Here is an 18,423-nt window from a genome sequence, read left to right on the forward strand (position 1 = left end):
AAGGTCGTGGCTGTTCGGGGAAATACATCTAAGAGTTTCCTAGATGGTTTCACGATCAAAGCACAGGAAACTTTAAAATAGAGCTCGCTGGAATGAAGGACAATTAGGAGAAGGGAAGTGACAAGTCAAGGGTCAGGCATGCTCTGATCTCTGCCAGGCTGTATCTGGCATTCCACGCAAAGAAAAAAAAAAAAAACGCTCGGTGGATGCATCTGCGTAAGACACGTCGGGAACACTTAGCACTCCAACCTATCTCTGAGCTCGTTCGCGCTCATGCACGCAGGCAAAAAGGACTCTAGTGGCCAAATTACTGCTGCATTTATTAATTTTCTACGAGGGAGCAAATTAAAGGCTGATAATGGGAACAAATATGGCTGGGATTTCTCACCGGGGTCTGAAGTGCTTCATTATGCCGCAGCATTGTCTCTGAGCATGCTGGGCCAGTGGTGCTTCCAGGAGCATTCTAATCCTCCAATTAGCCCCAAGAAAAACCAGCTGCCCAGGCCCTGGCAAAGCTCACGTCTCCCAGGGCAGAGGTAAAGGCCAGGGCCTGGTCCAAGTGTGAAGAGGCACTCAAGAAAAGCATGTCACCATTAAAACCTCCTCCTTCCACTTTATGGGCGAACACTTGAAATACTGAACGAAGGTAGCCAGATAAAACTATTCCCACATAGAACTCCGGCAACAGATCGCGCTCTCTGCCAAAATGGCGACAAAAACAACCTGATGCCTGAGTCCCCCTCCCTCCTAATGGGCCGATCTGAAGCTTGAGAAATGCACTGGAGGAAGCAATAGGGGTTTTTCTGGGAAAGGCCTTCACCTTGGAGTTGGGTTCTCATGGAAGGAGCTACAGGGGGTGAGATTTTAATTAAGCATGGAGGTGCTGGGGCAGTGCTGGAGGGAGCTGACGGGGGGAATGATCCATGAACAAAGCCTTCTATGGTGTACAAACAGCCACAGAGTTACCCCCAACTGGCAGGAACCCCGCCTGCACTTTAATGGATGGGATTAACAGCCAATCGGGGAGCCTCTTTATGACATCCTCATGCTATCATTCATCATGTCCTTACCAAACTTCCTGTTAGAATGGCACGTATAAGAGAGTGATGAAAGGCAGCCCCCAAAACTGATATCAGAGCAGTCTAATACAGTAAGGCAGGGCCCTCATAAATGTAAAGATCATGAGCAGGCTCAACTAAATCTGTAGTCTCAAGCTTTATTTTTGCCCAGATTTTAGGGGAAATGTGTGGAATGGTAAAAGTTACACAAGGGTGAGTCAACAGTATCCCCAAGTATTCTGAAAACATTTTAGTATTATTATTTAAATGGATATCCAATACAGGTGTTCCAGTTCTGTGGAGCATAGACACAGATTCAGTGGAGCTCATTTTATGTTTGATTCCCAGGGAATAATAATAATCACCTCAAATGCACAGTAACCACACAAACATATTAGCTTTCATTTAAAAAATATAACTTTTAATAAAGGCTACATCTCTTCATAATTACAATAATTAAAGTACCAAGTTGTCTTTAAAATGAAGCTCTATATAATGCATAATTTACATTTAAGTGAAACACAAACAAAATCGGGGGAGGAAAACACTGAAACGTAATGTCATGATTACAAGATATCCAAAGCATAAAAAATTCTTTTTAAACATAAACCCCTCAGAAAAGCAAGGGAATATTCACACCCTGAAACAGGGCAGCACACAGCATGGTATCCATGTAGGCACAGGTAATGTATAATACACTAGCGATGGCATGTTCTCATCCACTCCTGCCAGTGCATTCCGAGATCTTGCCCTGGAGCCACCAGGTCTTTCCATTCAACATTTACACAGAACATTAACCCCTTCCATGCACACCCTCTGATCTCCCAGACAGTGTTGAAATTAAGATTACCGTTTTTGTGTTTTGTTTTTTTTTAAATAGCATGACTTCCTGTTACTTAGTGTTTTTAAGAGTTTTGGAACAGGTTCCAGGACAAGGCTATTGGTTCCTGTGCAATGTCTGGACCATAAACCAAAGGCACTAAAGATGCAACACATCACATCAGCTATTGGCTGGGCAATTAAGGTTGAAATATCCACCCGATCAGCAGAGAGGTTTGGAGAGGCGTGCTGGTCTGAAGCACAGTTCGTTCTCATTGGCCAGAAGAGAAGATTCCTGGTACAGTCTGTTGAGTTAAGGTCACGTGACTCTATAGACATCCGTCCATGCATGTATAACATTGAAAATCTCCCAATCAAATAAGCAGCTTGTCCAACATCTGAACACAGGTATGAGGGGAATGACAGTTAAATAAATAGCAATAAAGTCTTTAACTTGTGACAGAAGCATATTATAACTTTGTGTACATAGGAGCACCTCTGTATACACATGCACACGTTCTCGCATCCAACACACGTATACACATCTACAATTATCACAAATGCTGGTCAGCAGTCCATGGTATGGTAACACGCCAGTGTTGGTGTGCTGTAGTCCAAACAAATAAGTGGTTGACTGCGTCTTCATTGGTCATAACATCTCTCTTAGCGTTCCAAATCAAAGGAACAATTTCTCATGATGCATTGCTGGTTCAGATCCCTCTGTACTTCATTGGCTAGTATTCCTTCAATAGCTTGGTAAGCCAAACGTCTAAACTTTTTTAGCTTCATAAAACGTCCCGTTTTCCGCTCGTCGAGTTAGTCTTGAGTGCTGGGGTAAGTCCACATGTGGGCTGTCATGTTTGTTTAGTCCATTCTCTCCACTTTGCCGAGGATTTTGCCCTCATACATGGGCAGAACTGTGCAGTCGTCCCAGACCTCCTCAAACACAGCACCGCACTCAAACTCATCACTGGCCTTTTTGAAGTAGTACCTGAAACAGAGAACACGTATGGTCAACAAACTGTTGATGGCATTCATAAATGACTACAGGTAATCTAGAGGTAAAATGGTGGTCTTTCATTCCAGAAAATAACAATGTTGTTTACCAAGCCTATGAAAAGCTTAAAGACCCCATGGATGTGTCACACAGAGACACATCCAAACAATCTGAATATCCTGTTTCAATGGGAAATGCATAATATTATAGAAGTAAACAGCATTTTGTGTCGACTTTAAATATCCATAGACACTAGTGCTCTGTTGCACTCCACTATATGGGGGACAAAGAGATGTTTTAGCCTAAATTAGAGGGTCTGTTAAACACCACCACCCATCTACCATCAGGCCTCTGGTGTCTAATTGGGAGCTCTTGAGCAAATGACGGGGATCTTTCACAAGGGTTGACATTTTTGGGTGCCGCAGAGTCTACTCAAGCTTTTTTCATTACCACATTGCGACGGGATGAGTCTGGCCTTAATCTAGTCTTTGACCTTGACGGATGACCTCTTTGCCTCATTTCTATCATTCGATTTGTCTTTTTCCTTCCACCTCTGATGCACTAATGATCTCCACCTCCTCCAGAAGGAAGAGAAAACAGTGGGAGGGGAGGGAGTGGTGAGGTCTGCCTCAGTAATTGGCTTTGTAATGGAAAATGCCCCCTCTTACTAACTTGCGCTGCGGTGCATGCTAGGTTTTTACAAGCAAACACCACCAAGTCATAGAAACAGTGCACATAAAACACACACAGGAATAACCATGACTCAAAACAACAACTGACGAGAACAAAGTTGCTTTTCTTCTTTCAATATGTCGGAAACAATCCATTGTTCTCCCACTGCCCAAACCCAACTTCATAAATGAGGGACAAACTAGAATACTGCTACATGGCACATAATTACATCCTTATTTCTGGAGAATAAGCTATATCCTCCTCCGCAAAATCTTCAAAAGGGAAGCATGGCTCTTATTTGTTTGAAAAAAAAAAAAAAAAACAGAGAGAGGGAGAAGAAGAAAGAAAAAGAGAAAGAAGTCTTTCCATTGGAACATGTTTTATATGGCAAGATTTTCTCTTCGCAACATCTGGCACCAATATCGTCTGGCAACTCTGGCAGTACTGTTCTTTGTTGAATTTCTGCCATGTTGAAATGACCCAACTACACACATTTTCTGCGATTAAAACCATCAGCTTTGAATTCTCTTTTCCTTGAAAATGTGCATAGTGAGAGAGGGGTCCTTAACATGGGGATTTTTTTTGGACAATATTCATGTAGAATACAGGCCTCAGAAAACAAGCTATTTGACAAAACAAGTCATGTATATGGACAACAATGTAATAACACGGAGCATTACAGATTTTTGGTCAGGGGGCAGCTCAAAGCTATGACCAGCGTAGTTACCAGTAAAAGTTACTCAACTGTTCTGGTGTGCTTTAAATGGGCTTTTATGGAGTCAACATGCACAAAGAAAACCACTGGCGGCCATCTGACAATGCCCCATTCAAATAAAAAGGCCAACACAAAGAGAGGCTTTGATATAAATGAGAAATAATCATTAAAAAAACCCGATAGTCTTATGTAAACACACACACACAAATGTATGAGAGCAACGTAGCTTGATACAATTGTTGAAAAATGTGTGCAAGTCTTTGTGCATCAAATGAAAGGCCTGGGCTTCAAAGAGCTGCTTATTAAATGTGCCTTAAGATGAAATCAATACCAGATGTGACCAAACGGCTACAGTTAAAATTCCCTCATTCTTTCTTTCTTTCTCTGTGCACCCACCCCTCTCTCTTTCCTGTCGTCTTAACTCCATACTTGCTGCTAATGTAAATAACTTATAGTAAACATCGCCGTCTTGGAGAGACCAACAAAACCAACAAGTCAATAAATACCTCGCAGGGATTTTTTTTTTTTGAGTTAGCTAATCGCAAAACTATTATATAAAAGTCTTCAGCAGCCTTAATATAAACTATTAAACAGAAATTCTCCAGTCAGAATTGAAAGTATACCTGTAGTTGCCTTTTTTCCTCAGTTGCTCCTTGAAGTGTCCGAGTGTGAGGCTGTGTGTTTTCATCATCCGGCGGTACGGGATTTCCTCACCGCAAAAGAAGTATGTGACCACTGTCTCTGAGCCCAAACTACTGTGGCAACCTGACATCTTCTTGAGCTCTTTTGGTCTGGAAAGACAAACACATGAGCATAACGTAAATATCATCACAGCAGAGCATAATATTAGCTAGGTCTTAAAGACCACACTAGATGGCATGCCCAACACATTGAACACAACAGGAAATATTTAGGGTGGGACTGGTTTTTACGCATGTATGGATATTATTCATGTCAATTCCTTAAACAACCATCAATATTACTATTATAGCTCATACGTAGGATTAATGATAAGAAATCTAAGACCTAATGATCAAACTTCAAGATTATGGTAATTCTAAATATTAGTCCATGACTAAGTCTATAAATATATATATATAAATATAGGTTAAGTAAGGTGCACAAAAAAACAGAACAGTGTCAGAGTCAGTAGTTGGCAAATGCTGTCAGAGATGAGTGAAAATAAAAATGGCCAAGATTATCCCCTGGCCCCTTTCTTCACTTTGTAGTACTACTTCAGAAAGCCCCCTAGCCTTAGACCGGGACTGAAGGTCAGCCAATTAAAAATGAAAAAGAGTTTTGCCATCAGGTGGCCAATGCTCCACACTTCAAACACTGGCTAGGGCCAGAAACCAAAAAAAGAGAACAACCAGGAGTTTCTGAAGGAAAAGAAAGACTAATGGCTGCAAAGCACTGTATACGTGTGCCATTCATCAATGAAAAATGAATTAAAGTGCGATGACTATCAGGAGAGATACATACTCATCCGTTTGAAGCGCTGAACTGCCATTCTGCACAGGCACTGGGTGACTCTTGTCTCTCTGAAGGCTTGATGTTGAATGCCTGTGAAGTGGAACCCATACGTCAATACAGGAATCAATAGGAGTTTTTAGCAAGGACTGACATACAGGATCTTAAAGTCTGGAGCTCGTACCTCTGTTTAGAGGGTTTGGAAACTTCTTCAAGGCGTCTGCAGGCCTCTTCCAGCTGTGCTAGGGTGTTGGGAGGGGGTAGAGGAGGCATGGCGGGGTCCTGAACGAAGGGATGTGCGGGTTGGTGGGCACGGAGATGCGCACTGCTTCCGCCACCTCCCCAGGTGTGTGTGCGCGTGGGATCCAAACAGTGCGACTTCTTTACATTTTGAGTGCTGCAAGAACAGAAAGTTTGAATATGTAAGTACAATGTAAGAACAAAACTTCACGGGAATCAAGGTGGGTAGATGGCAAGCCGCAGTCTTTAAAACACTTGTGCAATTCGGTAACAAAGAGAACTGGTGTGCAAATGCACATGCACAAGAGTTTTCAGAGATTACAATGTAGGCATGACCACAGAGTTGAGAGACAGACCTGTGGGGCTTGTGCTTGGTCTGTCGGTCGCTCTCCAGGATCCACTGCCATACGTTTTGAGAGCGGTCTATACTGTCAGCTTGCAGCTGGAGGAGACTGCTCTCCAACCCTTCCGTGTTCACCTCCTCTCCAGATTTACACAGCCGCTTAGATAAAGAGCTGGCATGCCTAGCAGCAGGAAAAGGAATAAAAATTTAAGTTGAAAAAAAACTCCAGGATGCAACAATTAAAAAGCAATGAGAAACTATAGAACAACAACAACAAAAAACGTGAGTTTACCCAAAGGCCACTTCTGCAGGGCTGCCACACTGGTCTCGGCCCAGACTCCGGCTGCGGCTGTAGGGGGCGGAGCAGCATTCTGAAGCTCCATGGCACAGGCACTGAACCCGCTGGGTCGCCTCTGCCTCGATCTGCTCCTTGCTTTTGGTCCCAGCATGGTGATGGATGTAGTGATGATGGATGTGCTTGGTCGACTGTCTGGAGATGAAGGTCTTGGCTGGCATGTATCCGTTCACAGAGCCAGACTGCGACCTGGTGCCGGGACCTCCCCGAGGCAGAGGGCGCTGTTCAGGAGAGCGGGAGCGCGGGGAATGCCGCAGCATTCCTGGAGACTGACAGCCAGGGGTCTTGAGAACTCGGGAAAGGTGCTCATCCAGGATGGCCTGAGGGTCCTCTTCACAAGAGCCAGGAGGGAGCAAAGGCAGAGAGTGGGATGCACTGCTTCCAGACACCTCGGATTCATCCCTCTCCTCCTCCTAAAACACACACAGGAATGCAATGTTACAAAGAAATTCTTGCAAACAGCCTGCCCAAAATATTCTGCAAATGTTATGCATATAAATGTATGTTTCTCTGAATTCTTTAACAGAGGAAGGAACTTCTAAAATGTTCGATTTGACACACTGACAACATTTTCAGAGACTTCCAGCAATACCAACCTCCTGAATCTGTTGAAGTCTCTCCTCCAGGGAGCTCATGGTTTCCTGTTCCCGCTTCAGACGCTCCAGTCTGGCTATCAGCTGTGCCGCAAAGGCTGCTGGCTCCACGGGAGTCATCTCCTTAGGTGGCCGCCGTGTCCTCTGCACAACCAGAGAGAGATACAGATTAGCGAGAAGACCAGACAGGACAGGAGGGGTTGATTTCTACAGCTGCCCTCCCCGCATAAGTCTACTGCCCATCCAATGCGCGCGCACGCACACACACAAACACATGCCCCACACCACTGGCATGGGCCGCTGCCGGCATGAGCAGTTGGTCACGCTCTAAGGAGTCTCGGCTTGTTCCCTCTGTAGTGCAACCAAGCCATCAGCCTGGCCTGTGAAGTCAGGCAGCTTCAAAGAACCCTCGTCAAATATCAAACGCTCACCAGGGGCGGCAGGGACACTGGCTTTACATCTAGCAATAAAAGTCACATATCGACAGGGGGAAAAAGGAGGGAGGCAAAGGAAAAAAGGAAAGAGAGGGGGATTAAAAGAAGAGAAAGTAAGATGGCGAGATGTGTGCCGCCACTAGAGGAGTCAAGCGGTGGGAGATCAGAAGCACAGAGGTAATTTATTCCCCCCCAACGACAGCAGGCACCTTTGAGCTACAGTAGCCACATTATCCTCCTTCCCCATGTGTGCGTCTCACACGAGGATTTTCTATCGCTTTCTTATTATTTTTATTATTATTTTGTGCCCTGCCTTTCTTGATTTGGCTTCCTCTTTCCATCTCTTTGTGAAGACGATGAAGGGAGAGACGAAAGAGAGAAGAAAGCAAGACGAGCTGCTGGTGAGACTTGCAGCAGCTCCAGGCCCCTGCTGCCTAAAAGTAGCATCCTGGGAGAGGCAGCCAGTCATTGCCAAATCAGAAGGGAAATATTACAAGCTAGAAAAAAAGAGAGAGGGCGGGAGGCGAGGAGATAGAGAGAAAGAGAGAGAAGACACATAAAATGGAAAGTCTTTCCAAAGCAGAATTTAAAATTGTTTGTGCACTTGTCCTCTCTCATACATTCAGTGAGAGGAAGAGGAAAAAAGGAACACAAATGAGAGTAAGAAAGGATAAGGGGGCATTGGGGAGGGTGGATACAGGTTTGTTTGACTTGCTTAACAAGTTGTCTTTCCAAACTCTCTCTCCAAACACTAACCAACCATCTCTCTTTTCTACTTTGAGGGAGGCAGAGAGGAAACGAGGGAGAGGGGGATGGAGGGTGCTGCTGGAGGAATAAAAAGGGTGCAGCTCGGTTGGAAGTTGTCACTTCCCTTGAAGTCAGCCCCATTCATCCGCTGATCAAAGCGCTCTCAGAGAGAGACAGTTGATTTTGGTGCCCCGGGATAAAACAGACTCATTTAGCGCGGTGTGGCAGTTTATTAAGAGTCATTATCCCAGAAAGAGCACAACAACATGAACGGTCCACAACCGTGAGTGGGTAACGCTTTTTAATTGGGGGTGATGTTGGAGTTGTTTGTGTGTAATTCAGAATAATGGTGAGGACACTTACAGGGAATGGAGGTAGTGACACTTGGCCGTTCATCCTCATGTTGCGCTGCATCTCTCGTTGTAACTGTTTTTTACTCCCCAGCTTGTAAGGAGGGATGGCATCTCTGCAAGGACACACAGAGAACAATAAAGGTCATTCACTGCCCAAGTTAATACATAATAGACAGACACACACACATCTTCAGCATCCGTAGAAACTCAAATCATGTAGTCATACGGATCTACACTTAGTGTGATGTTGAAATAATGGCCCAGAAAACGATGCACTCTCACCCTGTGCAAACTAAAACCGCAAGCCCCATGACTTTCCTTTCAATATCATCCAAAACCCAAAGTTCTTCATCTTCCTCCATGTTAGCCGTGAGCATTCCAGAGTGCTGGTAACAGCAAGATCTTTCTCTGCTCTCCTGCCCAGCACAGACGCTGTGGGGCTCGCTCGAACCCAAAGGGCAGCAGCGCAAATGCTGCCACTAATGCCAACGCACAATCAAGCGTCGCCGCAGTTATGACATCTATATGATGTTACCAATTACAATAAAGGATGGCATGAGTTTCCATAAACACTTCTAATCCATCTAATCCATGGCAGAATGTTCGTAAACCTCCACCTCTTCAATCTCACCCTTTCTTGCCTCTAAAGCCAAACATCTTTCTCATCCTCCGCTCAGCTTCTTTTTTTTTTTTTTAAGCCAGGCCAGTTTCCTTTGCTCTGTTCTGACTCTGAAGTGTATGACCTAGCCCAAATGCAGTTTCCAGCACGTCTTTGAAAGCTCACAGTCATGCGCATAAAGCCGTCGCTCCAATCTTCATTTGGCAAGCGCTCGGCAGTCAGCCTCTGATCTTGCGCACATCAAAAGGCTGGTTTGTAAGATAAGGTAATGTTTGAAGTCGGCGCAGCGGCATTCCCTAGCGTCCAAGTAAATCCATAAATAAGATATAAGCAAAATTTCCCCCACTTCTCCTCCCCTCCCTCGCTCCCTCCCTCCCTTTATCTGGAATTCAGATTCTGATTTAGCGCCGTGCCTTTTAACTCAAATAAAAACGCAGCTATTCCAATCAAATCAGCCTCCAAATAAAGAACACAGAGTCTGTTTTTCCCATTGCGGATGCTACTTCAAAGTGGCGCAAATACAAACAAAATATAGAATAAGAAATGCAATGGCTAAATATGTGTGAAATCACTGGACAGGAGCATGTAGATAATTCTTTTTTTCCCGTTTGATTAGCTTTTGTTTCACACACTAATTTAATGTTTCTACTATGCTGCGGTTTCAACTATTAAACAGGTCACTCAAGAAGCTGTTGCACATTTTGTAAAAAACAAAAAAAAACAAAAAAAAAACAAGTGCCGCATGGTTGCACCTATCAAAATATTAATCTTTGGTTCAATCAGCCCACTGTCCATATACACTCGCTTGTGTTTGGAGTTTTGGGGTGTCACAGGCTGGCTGCGCTTTATGGGAATCTCCTATTCACTTGTGCAAGTAATTTTCAAAGCAGCCAGCCACCCTCTTATCCCTCTAAGCTCCCGGGGCCTAACAATGGGCTGAAAGCGATTCAGTTAAGCCTTTCATCCAGCATGCACTTTATTTCTCACTCTCTGCACTTAGCTATGCACTCGCACAATTGCCTCTGCCGCAAACACAGAGGGGGGAGGGCTGCTTTCAGGCAGAGGTGGGGTTGAATGGGTGGTGTACATGAGTGTCTGGGGGATGGGGTCCCAAACACCCTAATCCCAGGTGACCTGCTCTTGTGCACCAGAAATGGCTAACCTCTCAAAGGCCTAGCTGACACCGGATACCCCTCGTTCCAGCCCCGGCGGGCTCATACCAAACCTCCATGCGAGATGAGATTCCTTTAATTTACTGCCAAAGCACCTCAATGAGTGTCTTATAGTCCACATGACGAGTTAACCCCCACCCCCTTTTTCCAGGGACAATGGGGAAACCAATAAATAATGACTATGTCTTCGGTGACTAAGTTGTGCAAAGTCTAAAAAGAGAGCCATTGAAGATCAAAGCTTTCTAGGGAAAGAGCATGGGCAAAAGAGGAGGACAAACTGGCTAGTGTCATTTCCTGTTGAGGAATTTGCAAACATTAGCTTCAATTAGCGCATAGAGGAAACAGATTATCTGAGGGCTCTTCTCTTGGGTCCACTCCTTTCTCATAGCTCATCCCCTCAAGTCTCCAGCAACGCATTAAAAACATCTTAAACGCACTTAAAAGCCAATGTATCACCTGCAATCTGTACCATCTCATTATCAGCCACAAATTACTAAATAATTAAACCCAACGTCTGCTGACAGCCAGAGAAAGATGTTAGTCTTTGACCATAGTTTAGAGAGATAGACTGAACTATACATTTTTCAAGACATCATTTTTAGGTATCATCTATTCATTCAAGATTTGCCTATGATGCCCAACAGTGCCACCTAGGCAGGCAGTTTAGCATGTTAAGAAAATACAGAAATATAGAGGGTTCCAGAAAGACACTTACACACTACTGTCCGTCATGGACATCGAGTCATCCGTCAGGGCATCGCTGGAGACCTCACTGTCGTTGGCACTGGTGGCAGGGGCAAAACTATAACCGGACGCAACACGATAGGGGTTTCCAGGGTCGCTGCGTCTATAGGACCTACAGGAACAACAAACAATTTTGGTTTTAATTGAAAGCGTGGTACAGTGGTTAAATTGCAAGAAGCTGTTACACATTTTGTAAAAAATGTGCAATTGGTTGATTCTTCTATTGGTTGATTCATGAACCCACAATTGAGGCACTTGCAACTAAGTTACTCGAAGGGGACTAAACCTGTAAGGCCAAAACGTGTATCACTTTTCGAAATGTCTTCTGCTGCATTGTAAGCTTTGCCATAACAGAACTGCAGCGTGCAATAGCATAAAACTGACTCAATTGCTCAGGTAAACTACTGCCATGACAGAGCAACAATTGAAAGGGAACTTTGACAACTTGACTAAGTTTTGCCATCACAAAGTTGACGCCTCCAGTTAACGGGACAACATCTGAAGGTAACTTGTTTGCCATCTTGACTATTGAGGTTTGTTACCACCACAGTAATGCAAGAAAGCATGTCAAGTATGAATAACGAGACCGCACATGTGCGCTTGCCTAGACTATGATTCTGGCCTTAACGAAATGGATTAAAGCGTCAGTCTAATGATTAAATAAATGTTACAATACCATCCAAATTCTGAGAGCAAAAGAGGGGGAAAAAAAAATCATATTGCAAATGCAAAATGCTTCTATCATGGCTTCCCTTATGTTTGTGAAAAGGGTCCAGCTATTTTTACTAGTCTTTTTTCTTCATGGCGGGGGAACTCGAGCTCAGTTTGTCTTTTCTCTACTCTTCTCTTTCATCTCCCTTGCCCCACCTCCCCCCTGCGGCAGCCTGGTGAGGGCTGATCAGGGGGAAAGTTAAGTGAGCAGCACATCTGTGTGAATTGCCAATGCCACTTCCCCTCAGTGGAGCATATCTGGGGCCTTTTGTCTGGGCCAGGCACCCCGTTCCTCACTTTACCTCCCCCTTCCAAACTTTCCCGTTTCATGTCATTCCTTCTCTTGTGCTCTTTCCTCTGCTAAGGGCACCTCCTCCACATACCCACCCAGGCCGCCCCTCCCTCCGATCTCTCTCTCGCTCTCCATACCCCTCTCTCCTGCTGTGACACATTCCTGCTCCACTGGAAGAGGAGGAGGAGGTAGAGAACCTGAGCCGGGCCGAGAGAGAGAGAGAGAGAGAGAGAGAGAGAGAGAGAGAGAAAGAACGAACATGAGAGAGCGGAAAGAAAGAAGAGAAGGGGTAAGGAGGGCCTCCTCTTTATGAGAATGCCTACTGCCAGCAGCGCTGTGAGGGGAGACCCAGCAGGACTATAGCCTACGGCCCCAACTCAAACCTGACCTTTGGAAGCTCTCGCTCAGAGTCAGGTATTTAGCACAGCTGGGTTCACATTCTTCCCTCGCTCACCCCCTCATTCATGCTTTCTTTCATGAGGTGCCTCGCCCCCCTCTGTCCTTCTTTTCCGCTCGCTCAAAAAGTGTGCTTATTCTCCATCCGTCGGGGTTTTTTCCTAGATAAAAGTGCGAAGAGAGGCAGTTGAAATCAGAGGAGAATGGTGGTAAATAAGAAACGGAGGAGATGAAGGCCACGGTCTCTGTGACTCACAGAGGAACCGCTGCTGCGTGTTGTTTTGTGAATAACTCGATTCAGAAACACAGAAAGGGAGAGAAATAAGTTCCACATGCTTCAGATGAACAAAAAAGTGCCCCGAGAGAGAGGGAAAACAGACTGCTCAAGGAGCATTCTTCAAAAAGAAATCAGGGAATAACATCAAAAAAGAGACTTTGCTTACTCTCGTCTGCTTCTTAATCATCTCCTACATAAACAAGCCGCCAAAGATAAGCAGAGATGAAACGTTCTGTCACCTTCTTCAAGATCACCCTCCCAACGGGCCATCTTTGAGACAGATAAACATTTGTCTGGAACCACACCTTGATGGGTCACCTCATTTACAACCTCAAGTTGTGTGACGGCTAGCAATTCATCAATCCAGATTTCCCCTGGTGTTTTGTTTAAACCCAGACAATATACTTCTTTTTTTAACAGCCAAACCAGCAGCTCGTCAAGACATCTAAAGGTGTCAAACATGACAAAGTACAGTAACAGAGCTGGTCTAAACGAAGACTACTTAAATCAACATAAGCAAAGCCTTGTGAGCAATTTGATGAAGTACTTTGTTTTGTTAACATTTTTGAATCAGTGACATTTTTGATGTGTGCCACTTGTTTTATCCGTTTGACGGCTGAAACCAATTTTGCATTGTGAACTAGCCTTGATCCTTGAAGATGATCCTCTAACGGCGGAAGAATTTCAAAGCAGAGGAAACTGTGTGGAGCCAGCAGAGGGCCTGGTGCTAGACAATATTTACATGAAAGGAAGAGCTGCTCTATTGATGTTTTTTCCCCCTTCTCTCTCTCTCTCTCTCTCTCTCTCTCTCTCTCTCTGCGTAATGCAAGCCAGGTGAGAGCAAACGGCCCCAAACTCGCAAGAAAGGGCCTCTCATGTTTAATGCAAGAGCTCAAGTGCGATAGCTACATGAAACTAAGTAATAATACACTTGAACTCATTACTAATTTATTAATTTGACATTCCTCTGATGAATTTATGCAAAATTACTTACTTCACACACACATAGAAAATTAATACCTAAGATTCAGTGTCTCGCTCAAGGACACAAACAGTGATAGCCTACACATCAATCAATCTTTGTTTCAACCTACAACTTTCCGCTACCACACTAGACCTTTAATCACTAAGCTACAGGGTGCGAGACACATGAAGCAGTACGAAGCATGCAACAGCACTGCAGGATTGTCATAGCATACAGTATTCAAGTGAAAAAGATTTTTTGGGATTTCTCACCTGTAGCCTTTCTCCAATGCTTCCACTGCGCGAAGGGATGGAGGTGACCGTAACGCTTTGGCAGACAGTCCCACTACAGTGGCCAAAGCTTTGGCTTTAAAGTCATTACAACTCCATTCTTCCTCTTCATTTAGAGTCGGCAAGTATCCGCACACCAGCTTTAGACTTCCTAGTCCGTTGGGATTCACATGACTGGGGTTCTCGCACCCGGTTCTGACATACTCAAGGTATATATCTGAGGTCAAGAACATCTGATAGGCGTTCTCCTCCATAGCCGTCTGGATCTCCATTTGAGCCTGATCAAACATTGCAGAGTCAATCTGCTGACGCTTAATATTATCCCTAATGAAGGTCTTAGTAGCAGGTTTAAGCTGCTTGGCCACAACACTGTTGTTCTCGATATACCGCTTGTAAATGGCTTTGGCAACTCTGTGTGTTTTGGTATCCTTGAGGTCCATTTGCCTGAAACCATTGCAGGCGAACCAGAAATCTAAAGTGTCCTCGCATTTCTCACGTTCAAGATATGCCCGGAAAAGTTGAGCACCGTCCTGGTCCCCAAGAAGGAAATGCAAAGATTTGGTCCACCGGGCAAGAGGGGAGTCCGGGGACGCACTGCCCTCAGGTTCCCCGAGTCCATCGTCATCCCTCCTGGCTGTGGAACAGCGAAGATCAGCCATAATGGTTTTCACAGGATCCTTCGGTCTCATCATGGCCAGTTTGCTGGGATGGAGGCATGTTGTCTCACCCTCTTCCCCTGGGACCGGTGGACGTGGGTCATCTTCTCTGAAGCTACTGACCATAGGATCTGTTAGTGTCCTATTCATGGCTCTTGCAGCTCCAGCAGCAAAGCCTTCAGTGTGAAGCTCAGCTGTAATCTCCTTTCTCTCTTAAATCAGCAGGGGAGCTTCTCTCTGAAACACAAAGTATTGATCTCATCAAAACAGATCCGCCCCAAAAACTTCAAAAGAGTCACTTCAGACACATATAGCTCTACATTGTGCGCGCTTGCTGTGTACAATCGGCTTCGTCAAATGCAATCGAAGCGACCTGGTTTAAATTCCATGTAGGCATTATATTAGACATTTTAAACTTTTTAAATTATTAAATCACATAAAATCCTACGTTTGCGGTTATTTACAACATTTCATCGCTACAAGGTGATCAAACTGGGCTTGAATGAGAAAGATGCAGAGGACAGGAAAAAACGAGGATAAAAGCTCACATTAAGGAAAACTAAGCATATCCGATCAAATGTGCGATTTTGATCGGAAGATGATCTTCAAAAACATAATTCGAACTATCAAACATCCTGTTCCCGGTTGTATTTTTCAATAAATAAGTAAATAATAATAACAATCAGTCATAACTAAACACCAACTTTCAAAAGAAGACAAAATACTCTGAAAGTGAGTTTTAAAACGGCGACTTATTCGGTTTTCGCTCATCGCAATGTTTAACTATGCAGGTAAATGTCGCGTAAAATTCTACTCGACTATGAAATCGAATCGCAACGAAACGCACAATAATGTAAACCCATTTGATCAATAGCATGCTTGCTTACAGTATATCTGTACAGTATGGACTTGCATTATAGCCTACCATCAATAGTTCACATTGACTTCTCTTAACAAAAAAGTATTCGCTTCACGTACGTTAAAACTACATTCACATGTATGATAGTAATGATAATAATAATGCAGTACAAAACTACACTTCTGGTGACATAAAGGATCTCAAATGCATCATAAAAGATACAACGGCATCGAAACATCGCTACAGAAGTCTAAAATGCCCATTAAGACAGTTTAGAAAGATTAATCAACCCCTTGAAGTCGTCCCTTACGGATATAAAGAGTGATCAAATCCAATCCATTAGAAATAAGACAAAACATGCTGCATTCAACTTCAAACCCCTCAAGAAAAACAAAAGTATGAGATCACAGGGGGTTGAAGTCCCGTAACACTATCATGAATATTCTTTAAGCATAGCCAATCTAACCTCAAAACAACACAATAAAAAAACAAAACCGAAAACACGCGTTTTAATGTAACGTCTATCAGATATACTGCATTTCACAGCGACACATGACTTCAAAGTCGGTAAACAGCACATCAAAGCAATAGCATGGGGCCAGCGCTGGGAGAACACACACACACACACACACACACACACACACTGCTCTAACTCACCATCCATCCATGAGTTCCGTCCCCAAAGTCCCAGTTTTCCAACAACAGAACAAATATATTCCACAGTATATCCAATTGTACGCAGTCCTCCTGTCCTCTGATGTTGTTTGTTGTCAAATGCAGATTTTAGGTTTTAAACGTAAACTTCCTCCCGCGAAGAGCACACTAGATCCCTGTATAGTGCGTTTGAATGTGCTCTGGTCTCTTATTCCAGTGTGGACTGAGCTCAGGGTTTAAGAGCGGACATCAAAGAGCGCAGCCGACCGCACGGTCCCGACAGATACATACATCACTATTTCTCGCATTCCCGCTTTAAAACAACACCGATCGGTCGAAAACCACATATTTCTTTTTAACAAGCCCTATCGATGCCTCTAACCCGAATGCTCTCAACGAGTCGCGGTAACGCGCCCGTTCCCTAAAGTCCGTCAGGGAAAAGTTTCAACTGAGGCGCAAGGACCTTATCAAAGCAGAGAGATCTTGAGCCGACTCCCCTCGAGCTGTGGAGCGTCAGGAGTAAGTGATCTGCAGCGCCGCGATCCTGCTGTTGCTACAGAAACTTTAAAGACACAGGCCGCTTTTTCCTCTGAGGAATCACAGTTAACCCCTTCAGTGCTATTTTCATAGTTAACCCATTCATTTCTGCGTTCACACATAATAGAGCTGTAAAGTTTGCGATTCAAAAGCTTGTTAGTGAAGTAGCCCTCTGGATTTTCCTTTAGGTGTTTAGAATAGCAGTTTTTGATTTATGAGTAAAATAAATGTCAGTGGTTAACACTGACTCTACATCATGAAATAGTCACAACTCAAATGTGAATATTAATGCTGCCTTTTTTTCCCTGTTTCTTTATATAAAAAATAGTTATGAAATTAAGCTGAAATGGCCTCTTTAAAGTCTCTATTAACCATATAGGGCTACTACATTAATTTCCTAATTTTATAAATCCAAAAACCACTATTAAACCTACTAAACCTATTCAAAACTCCATAGAGAACATATGGTGAATTACCCTTCTGGGTTGGTCTACAATTTGACATTGTGACTGATCAACACAGTACAAACAAAAGTGTTGTTGCTGACAAATTAAGGACTAGAAACTTGGATAGAATAGCTCACTCAACAATTAAAATTTTATCATCATTTACTCATTTTCATATCTCACCACTCCAGTGTTGTTTTCTGTCTTCATTTGAAAGCAATGGCAATATCTGCCCAGCTATGTTCCATATGTGGGTAAATGATGACAACAGTTTAATTTTCAGGTGAACAATTCCTTTAATTCAATGTGTATACTGATATTTTAAGACAACCAGATGTCTAATGTAGACATATACATTGATTTTTAAAGGAATAGTTTACCCAAAATAAAAAAATTCTGTCATAATCTGCTCACATTTACGTCATTCGACTCATTCCAAAGTATAATATAAAAGAAGATATTTAGAAAAATGTGTCAGTGTTATTTTTTCCTATACAATGAAAGACCCCATTGTCTTTCATTGTATGGGAAAAACAACACTGACACATTTTTCAAAATATCTTCTTTTGTGTTCCACCGAATACAGGTTTTGAACAACATGAGTAAAATCTGGGTAAAAGATGAAAAACTTTTCACTTTTGGTTGAACTACTGCTTTAAGACATGATGGGGTTAGTTAAGACGCCACAAAAGTTTGAAGTAGGTTACTGTACAGTAGCAGTATAGTTAAAAGTCCTTCTCAACTAAAAAAGTGAAACTACCAGAAAAGCTTGTCCTGCATTTTGAACTAGTGAGGGAGGACGTTCCACTGATTCCACTCATGATACTTCAAAGGCTCGAGCGCTTCCTTTGATGTTCTACATTCACTTTAAGGAGCAGGATATTATAAAATACATGCATTAGTGCTAAATGAGATGAATTTAAAGAGCAGATGTGAAGCTTTGTGTACATTGCTGTCATACTATGGTGAGCAGAACATAAAGTACATTTTAGAAAATAATCTTTAAGACA

At 43.4% G+C, this 18,423-nt stretch overlaps 1 protein-coding gene across 1 annotated transcript; it reads right to left on the bottom strand.

Annotated features, from left to right (window-relative positions):
- Nucleotides 1-1,457: 1,457 nt before the first annotated feature.
- axin2 (axin 2 (conductin, axil)) lies at nt 1,458-16,978 on the bottom strand. Its single transcript, XM_058771783.1, has 11 exons — nt 16,434-16,978; nt 14,244-15,154; nt 11,303-11,443; nt 8,807-8,909; nt 7,266-7,406; nt 6,607-7,082; nt 6,328-6,495; nt 5,916-6,128; nt 5,744-5,824; nt 4,885-5,052; nt 1,458-2,868 (listed from the first exon to the last, which is right to left on the bottom strand). Exons 2-11 carry the CDS (start codon nt 15,065-15,067, stop codon nt 2,742-2,744), a joined length of 2,442 nt encoding a protein of 813 aa, XP_058627766.1. The 5' UTR covers nt 15,068-15,154; nt 16,434-16,978; the 3' UTR covers nt 1,458-2,741.
- Nucleotides 16,979-18,423: the final 1,445 nt, after the last annotated feature.

This window comes from Onychostoma macrolepis, chromosome 03 (genome assembly GCF_012432095.1).
Source record: "Onychostoma macrolepis isolate SWU-2019 chromosome 03, ASM1243209v1, whole genome shotgun sequence".
In the NCBI taxonomy this organism is placed as follows: Eukaryota; Metazoa; Chordata; class Actinopteri; order Cypriniformes; family Cyprinidae; genus Onychostoma; species Onychostoma macrolepis.

What these genes read in the sequence shown, in the direction of transcription:
- axin2 (XM_058771783.1), bottom strand. Translation starts at nt 15,067, where the DNA reads ATGAATAGGACACTAACAGATCCTATGGTCAGTAGCTTCAGAGAAGAT. An exon ending in TCCATGACGGACAGTAGTGT is followed by an intron (nt 8,910 to 11,302) that starts GTAAGTGTCTTT and finishes GTGTCCTTGCAG; the next exon opens with AGATGCCATCCCTCCTTACA. An exon ending in CCTGCAGAAGTGGCCTTTGG is followed by an intron (nt 6,496 to 6,606) that starts GTAAACTCACGT and finishes TCCTGCTGCTAG; the next exon opens with GCATGCCAGCTCTTTATCTA.